The sequence below is a fragment of the Dermacentor andersoni genome, chromosome 3 (assembly GCF_023375885.2).
Source record: "Dermacentor andersoni chromosome 3, qqDerAnde1_hic_scaffold, whole genome shotgun sequence".
Lineage (NCBI taxonomy): Eukaryota > Metazoa > Arthropoda > Arachnida > Ixodida > Ixodidae > Dermacentor > Dermacentor andersoni.
In genome coordinates, this window is record NC_092816.1 from 40,566,230 (window position 1) to 40,584,818 (window position 18,589).

The 18,589-nt window shown below is 47.3% G+C and overlaps 2 protein-coding genes and 2 non-coding genes across 8 annotated transcripts in view; 2 read left to right on the forward strand and 2 right to left on the reverse strand.

Annotated features, from left to right (window-relative positions):
- The first annotated feature begins 1,565 nt into the window (after positions 1–1,565).
- On the forward strand, positions 1,566–10,204 carry LOC126517392 (uncharacterized). The gene is made up of 3 exons (XM_050167106.3): positions 1,566–2,079; positions 3,767–5,302; positions 9,799–10,204. The coding sequence occupies exons 1-2, from the start codon at positions 1,869–1,871 to the stop codon at positions 3,973–3,975; spliced, it is 420 nt and encodes a 139-aa protein (XP_050023063.1). The 5' UTR covers positions 1,566–1,868; the 3' UTR covers positions 3,976–5,302; positions 9,799–10,204.
- Positions 10,205–14,263: 4,059 nt separating this feature from the next.
- On the reverse strand, positions 14,264–14,335 carry TRNAQ-UUG (transfer RNA glutamine (anticodon UUG)). Its single transcript has one exon. It is a non-coding gene; the product is annotated as a tRNA-Gln (tRNA).
- An 8-nt stretch (positions 14,336–14,343) lies between these two features.
- On the reverse strand, positions 14,344–14,415 carry TRNAE-UUC (transfer RNA glutamic acid (anticodon UUC)). The gene has a single exon. It is a non-coding gene; the product is annotated as a tRNA-Glu (tRNA).
- Positions 14,416–15,688: 1,273 nt separating this feature from the next.
- LOC129381519 (high affinity choline transporter 1-like) overlaps positions 15,689–18,589 on the forward strand; it is a 58,497-nt gene continuing 55,596 nt past the window's right edge. For all 5 annotated transcript variants that reach the window (XM_072287122.1, XM_072287123.1, XM_072287126.1 and 2 more), the window contains exon 1: positions 15,689–15,887. In XM_072287122.1, the coding sequence (XP_072143223.1) occupies positions 15,755–15,887 (133 nt within the window). In that variant the 5' untranslated portion in view covers positions 15,689–15,754. The remainder of the gene's footprint in view (positions 15,888–18,589) is intronic.

Genomic DNA, 18,589 nt, shown 5'->3' on the forward strand with positions numbered 1-18,589 from the left:
GAGCTGTAGGCCGATCTCACCGCTGCCATTCAGATGTAAGATTTGGCAGTCGTAGCTGTAGGAAGGAGCTTGACTCTTCGTCGGGACTTAGGAGAGCAGGATTTATTTACATGTTATTTACAGTTGAACATGAGATACATCGACAGTCCAGCGTGGCTCCCAAATGGAGCCCGCAAGACGAGCATACAGCAAACAGCTTACGAGCACACAGCTCACGAGTACATTTTGAGCACGACAACGAGCACACTCTAGCAGCCGACAATCGCTGCTTATAAGCACTCCGCTTGACGTCATAGTTCGACGTCATTGAAGATGACCCGCCCTTTTGGAGGAGGAGGGCACACACACAAACACACGCACGCGCACGCACACACACACACACACACACACACACACACACACACACACACACAGGTGCAATGGTCCGGAGCCGACGTCAGAGGGGCTTCGTAGAACTCTGAGCCGTCCCGGATAGCGCGCCCTAGTAGCACATTGTCTTGCGTCTTGGTCGGCGCGTGGGAAGGAGCCCTAGTCGGCATTCTCGCGGCAACCCCCCCGCTCATAGCAGAACAGGGCGGCGTTGTCGTGTCGCGCACAAAGCCTGCTTCGTCGAACTCGGAGCACTCTCGGGTAGCGCTCCCGCGTAGCACATTGTCTGGTGTCTCGAAAAGCGTATGGGGAGGTTCCGCCAATTACCTCCCCTCGAGAACTCCCCTGAGCTGACCCCTCGCCGCATGGCTGCCGGTTATCCGCAGTTCTCTGAAGTGCGCCACCGTCCCGGTTAGATCAGAACACGTGCAGCGTGCTGAAATAGCTGCAGGCCGATCCTAACAACGGCTGGACATGCTTTTGTTCGCTTCTGGCCTTCCTTGGATCGTGTGATATGTTCTGTACTTCACAACACGACCTCGAAACATGGAGATCTAAGGCATTTGCCTTAGATCTCCATGTTTCCTATATACCCAGAGAAAAAGGGTGTACAGTGATTCGAAAGTGACGTGAGGGCATTCCAGAAAGGTCGGGTAGCCCGGCAGGTAATTCAAATTCTGAAAGGCGCTGAAAAACGGCGACACCTTCCATATACTCCATCCTTTGGTTCCCTGCCCACGTCGGGGTGATCGGGGGGGGGGGGGGGGGGGTTCCTCTGAACCTCAACGAGTCTGCCCACGAGGCTGCGCGTGGCTTTACTGACCGCGCTGCCCTCGGATCGGGCGACTCTCTCCCCGGACACAGAGACGCTCCTATCACGCACAATGAACTTACTAAATTCTTTTACTTAGAAGGGTTTTCCCGCCGCCTCACTCCAAGCTAAGCAGGCCGCAGGCGGTTACGGTCAGACTCCTGCAAATGAACTCCTACCGAAATTCGGCGTCCCTTAACAGCATATATCCCGATATTTATCCGAATTGTTCTTGCGTGGCCTGTGGTGCGGTTGCTACTTTGCCTCATATGCTCCAGGAGTGCGGGTCGCTGGGCCCGAAGTCCACCAAGGAAGAGTGGGACGCGCTCCTGCGAAGTCCCGTCTTTGAGGACTAAATCGTGGCCGTCCAGCGCGCCCGCGATCGGGCCGGCAGACAAGATCTGTCAGTCCCGTCGTGGGATTAGCCGGGTGCGCGTTTTATCGCGTTTTTCTGGACCCAAATAAAAGTTTATTCACTCACTCACGCTGTGCCGAGCATCGTGTCGCAGAAGACAAAGAAGCTGTCAATTCGATCGCACGCGGCCCGTGCCTCTACGCAACGACGGTTTCTCGAATCAGCTGCGGCTGCCACGTGCTGTGAAGAACATAGCCGGCGAGTGGTCGCGTTGGGGCGGTGTTTTCGGTCGTCTTCGAAGCGTCGCACTTGGTCTCTGGTGAAGCGGCCACCATGGCTTGCTACTGCGAGTACGTACTGACGGCCAGCGGGATCCTGAAGCTGTTCCAGATGGTCGTTGGCGCCGGCATCGTGTTCCTGCTGAGCGAAGGCCGCCTGGACGCCAACTGCTACCTGTCCATGCGCCTGGACGCATTCATCCTCTTCATCGCGTCCATCGTCTTCTTCTTCAACGCGCTACTCATACTCATCTGCGTGCTGGTCGGTAAGTCGCTCCCCCTTCGTAGGCGTCCGCGAAACTCCTAAAACCAACGCCTCATTCACCTATCCATCAAACGCGCTCGAAGGTTGAGTGGAAAAGGCACTTAATTGTACTTGGTTGGCGTATATATAGCCTCCGAGATTTACAGCGTGCGCGCACCCATCCAATCTCACAGGACATGTTTAGCGTTAATAAAATGTAAAATTGTCATTCGCCTGACTCCAGCACGAAGCTACAGAGGAAAACCGTACGGCTTTCTCAGAAATAAGCTTCGTATAGTAGAAGAAAAATTCGTCCTGGTCCAGTGATTGAATCCGGGACCAACGCCTTTCCGGGCGATCGCTCTACCATCCTCGGATAGGTGGTATAGATCAGACGCGACTGCTCCAGAAAGGTGTTGGGTTCAATCCCCGGACCAGAACAAATGTTTTTCTTCACTTACGAAGCTTTCCGAGAAACCTGTACTGGTTTCTTTGGTAGCTTCGTGCTACAGTAAGGTGGGTACGCGACACTTTGTTTCTTTCATGAACCTTCGATCCTCCACCTTACGGGCTTCCGCAGAACTGATTTTCCATGCTTAGCTTTCCTTTATAAAGAATGAAAATAAAATTAACTTGATTAAGTCGAGAGGAACGCTTTCATCGTAAGCGACTGCTCGTGTGAATTACGATTCCAAGATACGAAGGCTGTGAAAAACTGCGCGCGAGCTGATGGAGCCTGTCGTATTCTTCAACAAGAAAAATTAAAACTGCACCTGTGAAAAATATCCGTCATGCTGTACAATTCAGAAGAACGCTGCATAGCCATTGATTATAGGGGCGATATTTCTACGTTTTTCTAACGTTGCGCTCGCATATCGCCTCTTAGTTTAGGGCACATAACGCTGGGTTAACTGTGTCCTGAATAAACGTGTAGGAAGTTACCGCCTGTGACACTTTGTGTTTCTTGCTGTGTGTGCATCCCTCTAGCGGTACTTACATGTACTTACGTGGGAAAGTTCGTTTGGACACACGCAACGATCAATTTGATCGGCCGTTCGTGCATAATTATGCTGCGCCTCACTCCCGTGTTCATATATACATACACTTCGACGCCAACATGACTTTTCCGCCGAGCTTCAGACACTCTATGGATCGGCGGATCAAATGCAAGTGGCAAACGAGGAGGTCTACAGAAATGGGCCTTGTTGCCTTGAAGAGTATATATGGAGAGGGAAAAATAATTCCTTTCAGTTTTCCGTCTAAAGCCTGCCGTATACTGAAAGACTCGTGGCCCATACCATAATCCTATATACGGTCATAAAGATTGATAGGGAATTATAAATATATATATCCGGAGCCTTCCACTGTGGCCTCAAACGGCAATTCGCGGGCTTCTGCTTACAGCTCCTATGCAGAGTGCTGCAGCCACAGGCTTGTGTTCGCACTCACGACCTTGTGCGAAAGAGTTATAAAGCTTTTGTTGTTTTTTTCTGTTTCTTCTTCTGAATTTTTTTCCTCTCAAACCCTGAGCCACGCAGGCATTGAGGCGGTGTGTTGACTGTCCGTTATCCATAATACATCCTTCTAGAACGTCGTGCTTGAACTTGGGCTCCCTGGGCATCTTTCCGGAGTGTATACGCGGCCATCTCGGCTGCCCGGTCAGCGTGAACAGGCTGTGAACTGCGTCGCGTACGTCTGTCTGCACGCAGGCGCCCTGGAGATTCCAGGTTCGACGGTGTACCGGATGAACTACTTCCTGGCCACCTTCATCCACGTGCCGACCAGCATCGCCTACCTGTGCATCGAGACGCGCACGGGCGTCTACGTCCAGGGCTCCATCGCTGGCGCGCTGGGCATCCTCAACAGCCTCATGTTCCTCGCGAACGCCGTCATGGCGTACCACCCGCGCGTCGTCTGAGAATAAAACGCCCGCCGCGGGCGCGTATCACCGACCGAGCGTAAATGAGCCACGTGACTAATTTGTCATCTCTCTATATAGGCGTAGTAATAGTATACCGATACATAACTCTAAATAAACGTTGCGTTCCGCTTCCTTTTAGGTGTCCTTTACTTCACGTGCGGTAAGGCTTCCAGGGTGCACCCAGAAGGTGTTGCGAAAGTGCACGATGCCGTCCTTAGCACGATAGATGTTTGTGTCATTGTTTGGGGTCAAGATAAGTTAAATTAAGTTCTGGGTCTTTGCGTGCCCAATATGATTATGAGGCACGCCGTGTGGGGAACTCCGGAATAATTTCTATCACCTGGGGTTCTTTAACGTGCGCACCAAATGCACCGTACATGGGCGTCTTATTTTTTTTTTTTTTCCATTTCGCCCTCATCAAAATGAGCAGCCGCGGCCGGGGTATATGATCCCGTGACCTCGTGGTTATCAGCGCAGCGCCAAAGTCACTACGCGACCATGGCGGGTCAAGATAATTTTCAAAAGGGTGCACATTATTTCCTGGAGTGCACGTGTTTGATAGTAGCCCCGCAACCGCAAGAATGCAGGTAGTACATTCGGCCATTCAGACGAGGACGAGGTAGGTTTTCTTAATCGTATCTTTGATGCAAAGGCTATGCACAGCTAGGATAAAGCAACCAGTTTAGAGCGTGTCTCCGTTCTGGGGCAATAAATTATACCAAGCACCGATCATCGTTGGGGCTAATGGATAACGAGAGCGAGAGAGCTAAAAAAAATTTCCAGAACAGCACGCGATCGAAGTGAGCGCCGGGAAGTTCTTCCGCCCTGCAGTGGGCAGGGGGTCCTCTCAGTCCAGCATTCCAGCGACCTTAGCTGTCCTCCTCACTCGGTCGACCAGTTCGAGACGGTCAAACGAGTCGGAGGTCGACAGCGCTGCCTCCCATTTTCTGTCTGGTCGGGTGTGTTAATTAATGGCGGCAGAAACTCCGATCAGCCGGCGAGCACGGCGTTGCGATAGCTCTACGTGAGCAAAGAGTCTCGCGCAAGTTCGAGGCCGAGCACGCGCGGCTAGTGAGATGAAGAAGATGAAGAAGAGGCACCATGGCGGTGCACATCCCGGCGGTGCTGGCCATGCTGTTGTATTTCATCGTCATCGTGTGCGTGGGCGTGTGGTCGGGCCGCAAGCTGCACGTCTTCAAGGAGGATGGCCAGGTCTCGACGACAGACATGCGCCGCAGGCGGCCGCAGCAGAACCGCTTCCTGCACCGGCTGTTCTTGGTCGACAGGAACATGTCGCTGACACTCGGCATCAGCTCCATGACAGGTGAGCCGCGTCTGCCCTTCTACAAAGCAGGGACAGACGTGAGAGCTTTGATCAATCAATCAATCAATCAATCAATCAATCAATCAATCAATCAATCAATCAATCAATCAATCAATCAATCAATCAATCAATCAATCAATCAATCAATCAATCAATCAATCAATCAAAATTAGGTTTATTTAAGCAATTCGACAAATGCGTACAATGTACTTGGACCAATAGTCTATGTGGCTAGTAGGTGGTCCAATATAGAAAACAGTTATATAGTTCAACAAGGCTAATTATTGGGCTAGTTGGTACGGTTTACTCATAATGGCAACGCCTTTAGCGCAATTCAGAAGGACAGGGACGGGACAGAGGCACAAGACAGCGCTGTCCTGTGTCTCTGTCACTTCCCTGTATTTTTTAATTGCGCTCAAGGCTTTGCCATTATGAGTAGTTATACAGTAGCGTAGCCAGAAATATTTCCCCCCGGGGGAGAGGGGTGAGGTGGTTTTGAGCGATGCACCCACTTGATCGGGGACGGGAAGGGGGGGGGGGGGGGGCGGCAGCATACTAACACAGAAATTTCGAGGGCGGGGGCGGCGTGCCCGGTGTTCCACCCCCTGTCTGTGCCACTGCAACCATGGACACGCTTGCTAAAGAGAACGGGCATTAACCTGACTGAAGAAGAGTTGTGACATTTGATTAGACTAGTAGAAGCGCTTACATGCAAGGTGAAAGTATCTTAGAACGACAGGAAGCTGATCTAGTTGGTATGGATTCATTATGCAAAAAAGAGGTGAAGCGTGAAGACAGGACACAAGAGTAGCGAAGTGTACAACACGAACGCCGACTATCAACTGAAGGGTGCACTGAGGCGAAAAAAGAAAGAAGACACAAAACTCACCTGCATGCGCAAGCTCAGGAATGGTATCACCACGTGTCAGTCGGGTACATGTGTCGGTCTACGTGAGAGATAACTGTTAAGGCACCTAATCTCTTCCTTGTGTAAAGTAATCGAAGGCTGACTCACGCACGCACTTCTACCGTTATAGATATGCCATGCCTCTACCATAAGACACATATCTTCATTCTTATGCCTGTACAATATCGCGCATTCATCTCATTCAACTAACTCTAGCGTGCAGTTACAATCTTGGCAATGTAGGGAAAGATTAGAAGGTGATCCATCGGTTAACGGCTTTTTATGTTCCATTAGCCTCTGATTGATACACCGCCCCGTTTGCCCCACGTAGAACTGGCCACAGCTAAGGGGAATTTTATAAACCCCACCCATGCGACAGCATTGCTAGCATTAAACAATAAAATTCTAATTTTTAAGACGTCTGACCCTGTCCGAACGTTAGTTAATTACCTTGTGGAGCATAAACTTAGACCAGTAATATCTGACAAGGAAGGTTATTTCGTAATTATGCCAGATGGCATGTTTTCAGAAAAAGCGATTTCAGCCATAGAAAAGAATTTACAGCCAGTAAAACTTAAGCCTTCGGCAGTTAAGCAACGTGCGGTTGACCTCCTGTCAATACATAATCTTGACATGTTTGTCTCTAATGTCAAGAAAGCAAAATCCCTCACCTTAGAACTGTTTTTCTCGGCGAATACCCATAAGCAAGAGATTCATTTTCGTGCTATATATAGTGTCAGAGAAAGGGACGTGGCAGGTCTGTGTCGCTAGTTACCTACAGAACTGCTTAGCTTCACTAGTTTTTTCAGACCCCTTTTGCTTGCGTAATTCTCAGGCACTAGTTCAGTATTTAAGAGAGGAAAGTCCTGGGGATTGTACAGCTTTTAGTATGGATATCGAAGACCTGTATTATTCCTTGCCGCATGACGGGTTGCTAAATTCCGTAAATGAGTGCATTAAAGAACAAGTGCAGGAGTCGGCTTTTATTGACAGATGCGGTGTTTCTACGGAAGCTTTTCTAGAAATTCTTTCAATGTGCTTGAAGTCGACGCTGATTGGGTGGAGAGATGCCATTTTTCTGCAGAAATCAGGCATTTGTATTGGCTCAAAGGTTGCCCCTATTCTTAGCAATACTTACCTGAGTAAGGTTGACAGCTGCTTAGCGAAAGCCTTAGGTGATAGCGTTATCAAGATATTTCGTTACGTTGATGATTACCTGATTTTCTGCAATAGGGAAGAATTCAATTCCGCTGCTACCTCAGTAAGTGAGCAATTTAAACTTTATGGAGGAGGATTAATGTTTACCAAGGAATTTCCTTAGTGATGCGTAATTCAGTTCTTGACATTTCCTTGGTCTTCGAACAAAATCACGTTTGTTGGTTGTACTCCCCAAGATCTTCGAAGCCGTTGCTAAACTTTCAATCCAAGCATTCCGAAGTAGTAAAAAACGGAATTGTCATGTCGTGCCTTAAGTCTTCTCTCACCAGATCCTGCATGCACAAAATGAGCGCCAGTTTTAATGCTCAGGTCCGGCGCCTATTAGAAGCAGGTTATCCTAGTGTAGCAATGGCCACTGTGGCTGAGCGCCTAAAGAAGTCGGTTTCGAGGGGGACGGACGTGATTACAGAAAGCAGTAATAGCAAAAAAAGAAGTAGTGGCTATTCCGTACATTCATTCAGTGTCGCACAGGCTTAAAAAAGTTGCAAGTAGATATGATGTTAATGTTGCTTTCACTGCTCCCAATAAGCTAGGTAAGATATGCGCTGCCATGCAGAGGAAAAAGGAGCAGGTAAAAGGCAAAAAAGAACAGATATTTGTCCAGTGAAGCACAATAAGAACAACAGGTTTACTGACTGTCGTATGGGTGTGGTTTATAACATTCCCCTTAGCTGTGGCCAGTTCTACGTGAGGCAAACGGGGCGGTGTATCAATCAGAGGCTAATGGAACATAATATCTCTTTAACCGATGGATCACCTTTTAATCTTTCCCTACATTGCCAAGATTGTAACTGCAGGCCAGAGTTAGTTGAATGGGATGAATGCGCGATATTGTACAGGCATAAGAATGAAGATACGCGTCTTATGGTAGAGGCATGGCACATCTATAACGGTGGAAGTGCGTGCGTGAGTCAGCCTTCGATTACTTTACATAGGGAAGAGATTAAGTGCCTTAACAGTTATCTCTCGCGTAGACCGACACATGTACCCGACTGACACGTGGTGATACCATTCCTGAGCTTGCGTAGATGAGTTTTGTGTCTTATTTCGTTTTTCGCCTCAGTGCTCCCTTCAGTTGATAGTCGGCATTCGTGTTGTCCACTTCTTTAGTCTTGTGTCCTGTCTGCACGCCTCACCTCTTTTTTGCATAGTGAAGGTCTCTGGCAACTTTTACTCCTTCACATTATTGAGCTTAGTTTTTCTTTTTTTGTCGCCGATAGCGTGTGCTTTTAAAGTGAATCGCTTTCTTACCGATCTCTGCCGGATCTTGAATGACCGTGGCCGGTGAGGCTGCCTTGCCGAATATCCGCGCCCGTCACGTGCGCGCACGAGAACACGTGGCGCGCGCTCTATAGTTTACACGAGGCGCAAGAAGCAGGAATAAAACGCGTGAATAATAGTCAAGCTTACCCCCTGTCTTTCGCATCGTACTTCTCCCTGCGTATACGCCCCTCTTCGTCATTATTCTCTCGACAAGCACCAATCATCGCTCCAGACCGCGCGACATATTACTGCGTCGACGCCTTATACAATATATACCTTTGCACGAACTGTTCTTTGAATTTCAGCACAGTTTGTGAACGCTGAATTGTACAAGCACAAATGTCGCGTCACATTGAAGTATAGTCACCTGTGCGGGGCACCAACATAGACATTGCGTGAGATTGCGCGTTTTATATAGGATGACAATGAAGACTACTGCGCGCATCGCAATTAGTTTTATATCATTTAATTAACCACTTCACTAAAACTTCGCTTCGCGTAAATTCCAACTTGTACGTCGAATCTGCATATATATTTTAATTCGTACAGATAAATGAATAAAAATAACCGTGGACCATACGTTTGCAATTAGGTCTGTTCAGGTGGCTTACCTGAAGAGGCGAGCATTATACGTGCACGACGACTAACAATGTCCAGGCAGCTAATTAATACTATATGTTCTAACTAATTTTAACACGATTATTCCCTTTAGGGCGCGTGTTGAAAATGCGATATCGAAGCCAAGCTTTAGTGAGCTCACGAGTACTTATCATAAATTCTAACACTATATGGCACCAATTACGGTATCCGTCCTTAAGATGCGCTACAATATAGAGTGGACTGTCCATTTCAACCACCGCTGACTGACTGGAGGTACGAGCGAGAAGGAGACAGGCGCCCCAGCCAATCACCTTCTCGCTCGCACAGCTGCAGCCAATGAGCGGCCGCCGAAATGGACAGTCCACTAGGTGGACACTTACAGAATAGCCCCTCTCCCCCATGCTCTTGTAAACAAACAGTTCCAGCGTAAGAACTTTTCTTTTTCCTTACACGAATACGAGTCCTGTTTACGAAAGGGTTAAATGTGTGGTGCCGGTTTCGTCAACAGCCACATGGGTCGGAGGCGGCTACCTGAACGGCACTGCCGAGGCTGTCTACACACACGGCGTCCTCTATTGCCACGCTCCGATCGGTTACGCTATCAGCCTCATACTCGGTGAGTGAAGACCACGGCATTTTAGGCTTCTGAAACTTGGATTCGATCACGTGGTACGTCTGCGCATGATCTGGGGCCATATAACGTAAAACTATTCCAATGTGTTTTTATTCCAATCTCCTGACGTCAAATTTGCGTAGCCGCCGACGCAAGTATCGGGCGGCGACCCGCAGCGTTGCCTCCACAGCCCAATCAATCAAACGCCCTCTTAGCTTATAGGAACTCAGTTTACTTTGGTTTCAAAACGAATAATATTGCTTACACTGAGCGACTTGTCAAAAAAAAAAAAAAAAAGAAAGAAGAAAACGAGAGGTCTCGCCGAGACTCGAACTCGGATCGCTGGATTCGAAGTCCAGAGTGCTGACCTAATATTACACCATGAGACTGCAACCCCTATTCCGACGGTGGAAATCGAACCGAGGCCAGCTTGGTGAAAGCCAGGTGTCCTAGCCACTAAACCACGCCGGAATACGCCCGCACGATTTGAAAGAAACATGATATATACCTCACGACTGCCGCTGGGATCACGCGCGCCAGCCTACTTTATACGTCACTTAATTCAGCGGATGCCGTTAGTGAAAGAGATTCCTGCTGGGCATGCGACAAAATACGTACACGCATATCGCTGCCGGGTGGACGAGACAAGACGCCGCCGGCGCGACGTTACAATACAGCGCACGCGGACGATCGTGATGCGCTGTCAGCAAACCCGAGCACTTAGTAGTTAGCAGTGGTTAACTTTGGGGACCATTTATCTTGTAACGATCCATTCCATTTGGTATTGTTTTCGCCCTTCGCCATGCGTTCGGGCGTGGAACGAGCGCATGCGGCCGCACCGCCGTTATCATTCGTATCGGCCACTCGGTGCTATGCCATGATAAGAAGGATAGCGTGATGTGCAACGTCGCAAAACACGGTGCTTGCGCGCATTTTCTATTGTTCTTTTCTTATCGGGACTTGTATTTTCTTGCGTCCCATTTCCCTGCGGTTTCTTTGGTTATTAGGGTGTGCATTCCGCATGTATACGATAGGTTTCGTTGACCAATCCTATCAGGCGTGGCGCCGAGCGATCCGATCGGTACCGGTGACGCGGCAACGTTTAAGCAAACGTCCGAGCCAATGAGGGAGAATGAAAAATAAGCGGATCGTACCAAAATACGGCGCCCGCAACCCATACTTTGCTGTGTCGCGTGTCATTTTTCCATTCTTCTGATTACACGGTGCGCCGATTGGCCGATCGCAGCGATAACGCCGGAGTGGCGGCGTTACACGAGTCATGCCAATGGAAAAATGAAATTGAATGTTAGAAAATACGGCTTGGTTGCAACTCCACTTTTCGTGGCCACGCAGTCAAAAAGTTTTTGGTCAAGATAAAGCTCAGGAGCGCGACACTGGACACAGAAAAAAAACGGCAAGGATACAGCAGATACAGTAGTACAACCGGATTAAATGCCTCGCTGACGCCTGAAACGTATGGTATCGAGACGTAGCGCCGTTGCCTGGGTGGTGCGACAGCCGCCGTCTGCCTTTCATGCTCGTTCATTCGGCGAAGGACGCGGTGAATAAAGGCCTTTGTGTAACCGTTCGTACCAATGTACCAAGGTTTTTTTTTCTCTCTCTTCTTCCTTCTGGAGGTGCGAGGACAAACACTTTCAGGCCTCTCGACACGAAGCTTCGCACTACAAACAACTTGTGGAAAACCGAACGCTCTATTTCCGGAAGCAGCTTAAGTCGTGTGGATACTTTGATTGCGTCATTGAAACACAGCTGAAATGCCCAAATGCTCTCGTTAGACGACCACACTAAACGTATTTTGATTGAATTTGTTGTAGCGCAGGCACAACGACACGGACATGTATAATACACATGAGACAACACACAGCGCTGTGTCTTAGTTGTCTCGCGTGCCTTCTAACTGTCCGTGTCGTTGTGACTGCGCTACAACAAATTCGAAGGTGGCCTATGAACAAGCCCATACAGCTGCCTTATCGAATTTATCTCTATGACAATTGTCGCATTTGGGAGGGAAAAGTCAATTCAGCCAACTGCAAGAAGCATGTAGAACTTCGATTTATGATATGAAAGCTTTTTTTTTTTTCACGAAATCACCAAAAATTGCTCGGCGCCAGAAGCGCATGGACTCTGTTCCGCTTTTATCATGTTCTTGTCAAGACATTCATGCCATACATTAGTTTGAGCCAGCAGACCATGAATGGCTCGTGGGCGTGCGATTCATGTCATGGCATGCATGTCACGAGCCGTGTCATTCCTGTCATGTCATGCATCATGATGTCGTTTCAAGCATGTGTGTCATGAAAATGTGATTAATGTCATGTCATGCATGCATGTCATGTGATGTCATTAAGTGTCATGTCATGTATGTCACGTCATGACATGTCGTTCATATGCCATGTCATGCGTGTTAAGCGGCGAATTCCGATGTTGACGCCACTGATGGAAACGAAAAAGTTAGCGTTGCTTCCGTGAAGCTGGCTTCTCCGCAACACGGCGGAACATTTGACGTCATTTTAGACCACGTGTTGAGAGTCGGCAAGTAGCGGCACGTGCGGCGCACGGAAAACAAGAGGCGTAGCTCTGGCTCACTTGGATGCATACTGTGTGTCGCAGCTAACGTTAGACAAGTCGGTCAAAAAAATAAAAAATAAAATAAAAAGGATAAAAGATGAAAAAAAATCACGGTGCAACAAACGATTATAAGACTTACGGTGTTCGGTCTTAAGAAGTCTGACTACCCAACACCGTAAGACTTAAAATTGTACCTTGCACCATCTTTACTGAATTTTTTTTTTTTTTTTAACAGCTTCGCTAACGTCAGCTGCGACACCCTATATATGGAGGGACGACGCCTTCCTTCAAGGCAGCTCTTCATTCAGCATATTTTATTGGCGTAATCTGCATTCTCTCGCAAAATTGTTGCACGAGAATGATAAGCGTCATATTGTCCTCTGATTTCTACCGTCATACTATATTCAAGACATTGCAAATGAAAATAATTGTTTAAATATAAAAAAAATATTTACTCGTCGTACAAGGCGCCAACGCTTCTGTGCGGAAGGTGTGCCAAGACTGTCACGTGTGTGGCCATCGGAGAGCAACACTACGACCTTGCACGTTTTTTAACCACGGACTCAAAAAATAAATACGCAGCGGGGTGATTTGGGCGCCCGAATATCATCTTGCAGAAAATCAAGCCCCTCATATCATCATATTATTTTCGCTCATCCAGATCTAGCGACCCGCTTATGAATAGTGTCGAGGTTCACTTATACGTTGGTATTTATGAGCTGAAAATTAAGAGGAAGCTTTAGTTCGGAACCTCCTATCTAAATACATGGGAAAGGAGAAATCGTTTTACTCGGCGACCACTGCACCAAATTTGATGAGGTTTGTTGCATCTAAAAGAAAAAGTTAAAATATAGTGACTGTTGATAGCGAATTTTTTATTTATGTCTTCCATTTTTTATATATCGAAAAATATAACGTATCGACAAAATCGATGTTATACATGGCTTTCAAATGGACCATTAAACTGTAAGCAGAAGTTTTGCTAAACTCTTGTAAATGATGTAACAAAATCGCGTGAGATATAAAGTGACATAAAGTTTGTCCTCTTTGGAGGCTCTAATGGATGTATTTTACAGGATTGCGATTTCTGTTTTAGGTGCAGAGCTACGAATTTGTAAACTTCGTGCTTCTATATTTTTTATCTTACCAAATTTTGAAAATTCCATTAAAAATATTCAGGCCGTATATCAATATTCCGCTTCCGACAGTCACTAGAATTTAGCTTTCTCTCTCAATTGCAACAAATTTAATATCGCCCTAAAGGTTATCGCAGAAAAAGCATATCTGCGTTTTATACGTACTTGAATAGGAGACATCGGAGTTGTGCCCAAGCTAAAGCTTCCTCTTAAGCGCAGTGCGTTTCTTTTTTAAGAAAGCCCAGATAGACGAATCTTATTACCAGGCCACGGGGATGCGATTTTGGACTCGAAATTCCACCGCATTGTCAAATTCACCATCTTGCTTAGCTCCGATTGGTTGACAGGACGGCTACGCCCACTGATTGGCTCAGAACGCAAACATGGCGGAATTCAACAGTATGGCGAAATTCGACCGTGTCCAGAATAGCATCCATGAATGCATCAATCCCATCATTACAAACAAAGAAGAAAAAAAAAAAGGGGTCACAACACAACGAACGATTCTGAGGTGGATCGAGAGGATGTCATAGAAAAAGAATCGTAATAAGACGTGAATATTGAAAACATACGCTTCGGTCACGCCACGCAAATAAAGCTCGCGCGAACACATAAAAAAAAAAACAAAAAAGAACAGGTCTCACCGAGACTCGAACTCGGATCGCTGGATTCAAAGTCCAGAGTGCTGACCATTACACCATGAGACCACAACCTCTTCCGACGCCGGGAATCGAACCCGGGCCTTCTGGGTGAAAGCCAGATATCCTAGCCACTAGACCACGCCGGAACTGCGAGCGAAGAAGGCATATGGCGCACGCTTTCGGCAGATTTACGCACGCACGTGTACGTGTATATATATATATATATGTATATATACACGCCCACAACGTACGCCTTACGTCATACCAGCCGAGGCACGCACTCGACATGACTTTTCCAGCTGTTGGGACTGCGTCAGTATAGGAGCGAAGCGAAGACGTCATCGCGGCGTGCTGCTGGCTTTGCGAAGGTTTCGCGTCTAGATCGCGTACCGTCTGGTGACATTTCTCGCCGACCCCCAAGAAGGAAAAAGAACATGAAATAACGCAAAAAAAGAAGAGTAAGGAATTGGTTCACTGTATATGTTGGAAAGCCTAGTACTCAAGCCTAAAAATAAAGATTGAAAAAGAGAAAAAGGTAGGAGGAAACAGCGAACGGAAGAAAAGGGAGAAAAATAAAGAAGAGAGAACTAAATGACTGAAAAAGAACTTCTCTTAAAATATAAGGGCAAAAGAGAAATGAGACTGGAAAGGAAAGTCAAAGAATAGCGGACAGACAAAGCAGCATCTATTTTTTTTTCTTTTTTTTTTCTGTGCGTGAAGCTTTAGCCTAGAAATCTTGACATTTCTTGATGCTCTTACTCGCGCCCTGCTCTCGCGTTCTCCTACCTTGTCGTTGAATTCAATCAGCCAGGGATATATCGTACTTCCCGGATATCGGAAGTATGGCGCACTAGTGTCTGAAGTTGTTATAAGCAGCTGAGGAGAAAAAAATAAGGAGGCGAAGTACTGTAAGCGATTGTAAGAGCAAGATACGGTGAATAGACAGTGAGAAAGTGTGTATAAGCAACCAAATACGTAATTGATTACTCAGTGCGCGTTCCAGGGCTTCCGAGTTTTTTAGTAGTCCGTCCTCGCCCCACCACATCTGCTGAACACCCAATTGGTAAGTCATGCATTGTAGCGCAATTAAAACAAACAAAAAGAGCGATACGTTTAGCGGCCGTGGTGTCAGGTCCTCTGTTCTTATTGTTTATTCTAACTGCTCTATACAATGGCTTCACCGAGTATAAACTAGCTTGCCTAAGAAGAATTCATGCTAAACACCTAATTATCTCAGTTGGCTGAGTCACCGTCCCGGAAAAGCGGTAGTGCGGAGTTCAGCTGCAATACCAGGACGAAATCTTCAATTTCGAATGTTCTTTGTTACTTTTTTTTTTTCATCACGAACACGTACGGGTCGCTACGTAAAAAAAAAGGAATTGTGACCGCCGTCTAAATTGCAAGATGGATGCCAAGTTTTCGTCTATACCATCGGCCGCGCATGCGCGCCTTGTGATCGCAGGCGGATTCTTCTTCGCGCAGAAGATGAGGACGACGAACGCGGTGACGATGCTGGACCCCTTCCAGGAGCTGTATGGCCCCTGGATGGGGCTGCTGCTGTGCGTGCCGGCCGTGTGCGGCGAGGTACTCTGGACGGCCGCCGTGTTGGCCGCGCTGGGTGAGCGGGGACGTTGATCGAGGGTCTGGACTCCGCACGCACCGATGTTGAACATCGTTGGGCTCGACAGTTGTAGTTTCTCCGTGTGCGTGTTCACGAAACACGAGTGACGATGATGACATGTGGTTTTAGAGCGCAGCTCCTATGCGACCCCTTCTTACGGCGAGCGTCGGCGTTGGAGGCGGTGGCGTAACCGAGTGAGCGAGCACAGCGAAAGGTGAAAGCGAACGCAGAGCGCAGCGGTGGATGAAAGATGCGAGGAGGAAAGCGGAGGAGGAGGGTACGGCGAAACCGTGAGAAGAAAAGCGTAGTGCGTGGCGACGACGGCTACGAGATGGCGCCAGAGTAGCGAGCGTCGTCTGGAACAGGGTGTCAGAACGAAATGTTTTTCGTTACTATTTAAATTTGTTCCACTGAAAAATGTTCCACTCCGGTCCTGCTCTGGAACGAAAAAAGAAAGAATGATCCGTAACGGTTCATAACGCTTTTGTTTGGCTTGCAAAAAATCTTCGAATCAAAGTACCGATAGAAACGTAGTATTTATTTTTCGCTGTAAGTGAATAATTAATTCTGAGATCATGCACAGTGCCTTGACTCAAGGTACCGAGCATGATCTCAGAAGCAGCAGGTCATCGAGTGTACTCACCGAAATGCGAGACCATTGTTACGATAAAACGAACCTAGAGGAACGATAAAGCTTCGGTAAGAAATCGTTGCACCCGTAGAAAACGAAACTATAGGCTCTTCAGCACACAATCCTTGGGTTTCGCTACGATGCCGATCTTCTAATGCACCGAGTGGCAGGCGAAGATTAGTGGAGTGCTCGCCCGGCTACCACTCGCACTGTACCTGCCTGAGATACGCGCTGATTCGGACGTTGCCTGACGTCGGTTGTTTCGGATTGCCGACTTTCCCCTTGAACCGAAAACCGACAAAGAATATTTCGATTTCACTGTGAAACAAAATTATAAATAACGTTTTGGTTACGCTTTCGTTTCGGTCAATAATGACGTTTTTTTTTTCGTTTTTGTTTTCGTTCCGTTCCGACGCACTGGTCTGGGAGGTCTTTCGACGGCGGCTTCTGTGAATCGAGCCCACGCGTCACCCACGCGCTGCCTCTCGCGATTTCCCGACTAGCGAGGAAGTCGCGCCACACTTCACTCCGTTTGCAACGTGGAGCACGAGACAGATTATCCGCGCCAGTCAATATATCGCAAAATGAAAACACGTATACAGCTGCGCTCAAATTTCGCCTTAGGGAGTATCGTTATCGTCGGTGGATTTTTTTTGTGTGTGTGCAAGTGTCAGGGATGCCAAGAAGTGTTGAACGGGTAAATGGAAATTTACCCATTGTAATACATTCCTAATAGTAGGGAAAACACGGGGAATACGGAGATAGATAGATGTAACTTTCTTATGCTGCAACGCAAATACGTTTCTAACGCGTTGCGATTCAGGAAAGTACTGTTTTACAACATGCGGCGCTACCAGCGCTGCGTCGCTGCTGCATCCGTGTACGTCTCCATAACGCTCGAAACTTTTGACCCTCCCTTACGAAGACTATTGTTGTTTCTATCATGATTTCGTTTTGTCTTCTTAGGTTGTTACTCATAGCAGATTTCTTTTCCATTGCCACCAACCATGACATCGTCCAGCCTCTCTGACTTTGCGTTTGATGTTCTTTGTTGCCATGCTGCTGACTATACCGGTCGCATACTTGCTGGTAAGCTTCATTGTTCTTTTCCTCTACAGCGAGTCAATGTTTTTCCTATAAATGTACCTGAGCACTCTCGCAACCCATTTATTTTCTTTCATATTCCTCAGTCGTTCTTCATAATCAATTTTACTCTGAGCTTCCCTCACTTCAAAACTTGTCCAGCCCATATCACCCTGCACAGCTTCATTTGTAGTGTTCCCGTGAGTGCACTATGCTAGGCGTCCCACTGACCTTTGGTTGCCATTGAGTCCTGATTGTACCCCTGACTTCAAGCAGAGAAACGCAGTTCCAAATGTAAGTCCTGTAATCATTATACATTTCCACATACGCCGGATCACCTCGTGCTTAAGAATATTGAATTCCCATAGCGCTCTGTGTTTCGTTATGGCCGCATTTCTCTTCCCCTTTGCTATTATTGTTTCTTCCTGTGTTTCCATATATCTATAGCCTTTGTTTATCCATATGTCAAGGTATTTGTATTCTTTTACCTGAGGTATTTCCTGGCCCTGTGTGGACACTGTCTACTCACACTTTTTATGGTATACCATAAAACCTGATTTTCTAACGCTATATTTCGATGCTAAATTCTCACGTTCCTATCCCCGAATCTCATCCAGATGTTGCGCATAACTTTGCCTGTTACCAAGCAACACAGTGTCATCACCATAAAACAAACCTGGAAGCTGCTGCTGTACTACTATACCTGCCTGTTTGTTTGAGAGATTAAACCCGATATTCCCTCTAGCGCCCTTTTCCTCCTCCCCATGACATCATAAACAGCAGTGGTGATAAAGGGCACCCCTGCCTCAGTCCTTTGTTGATATGAGCTTTATTCTCGCTCCTCATCCCTTCCAATTCAACGCAAACTGTATTTTCTAGTAAAATCTCTCTGAAAGGCTGTAACAGTCGTTGCCCACGCCTTCTTCGAGAATATCCCATAATATGTTGTGGGTTGCTGCCCCGTTTCAAGTTTCCCACAACATGT

What these genes read in the sequence shown, in the direction of transcription:
- LOC126517392 (XM_050167106.3), top strand. Translation starts at nt 1,869, where the DNA reads ATGGCTTGCTACTGCGAGTACGTACTGACGGCCAGCGGGATCCTGAAG. An exon ending in ACTCATCTGCGTGCTGGTCG is followed by an intron (nt 2,080 to 3,766) that starts GTAAGTCGCTCC and finishes GTCTGCACGCAG; the next exon opens with GCGCCCTGGAGATTCCAGGT.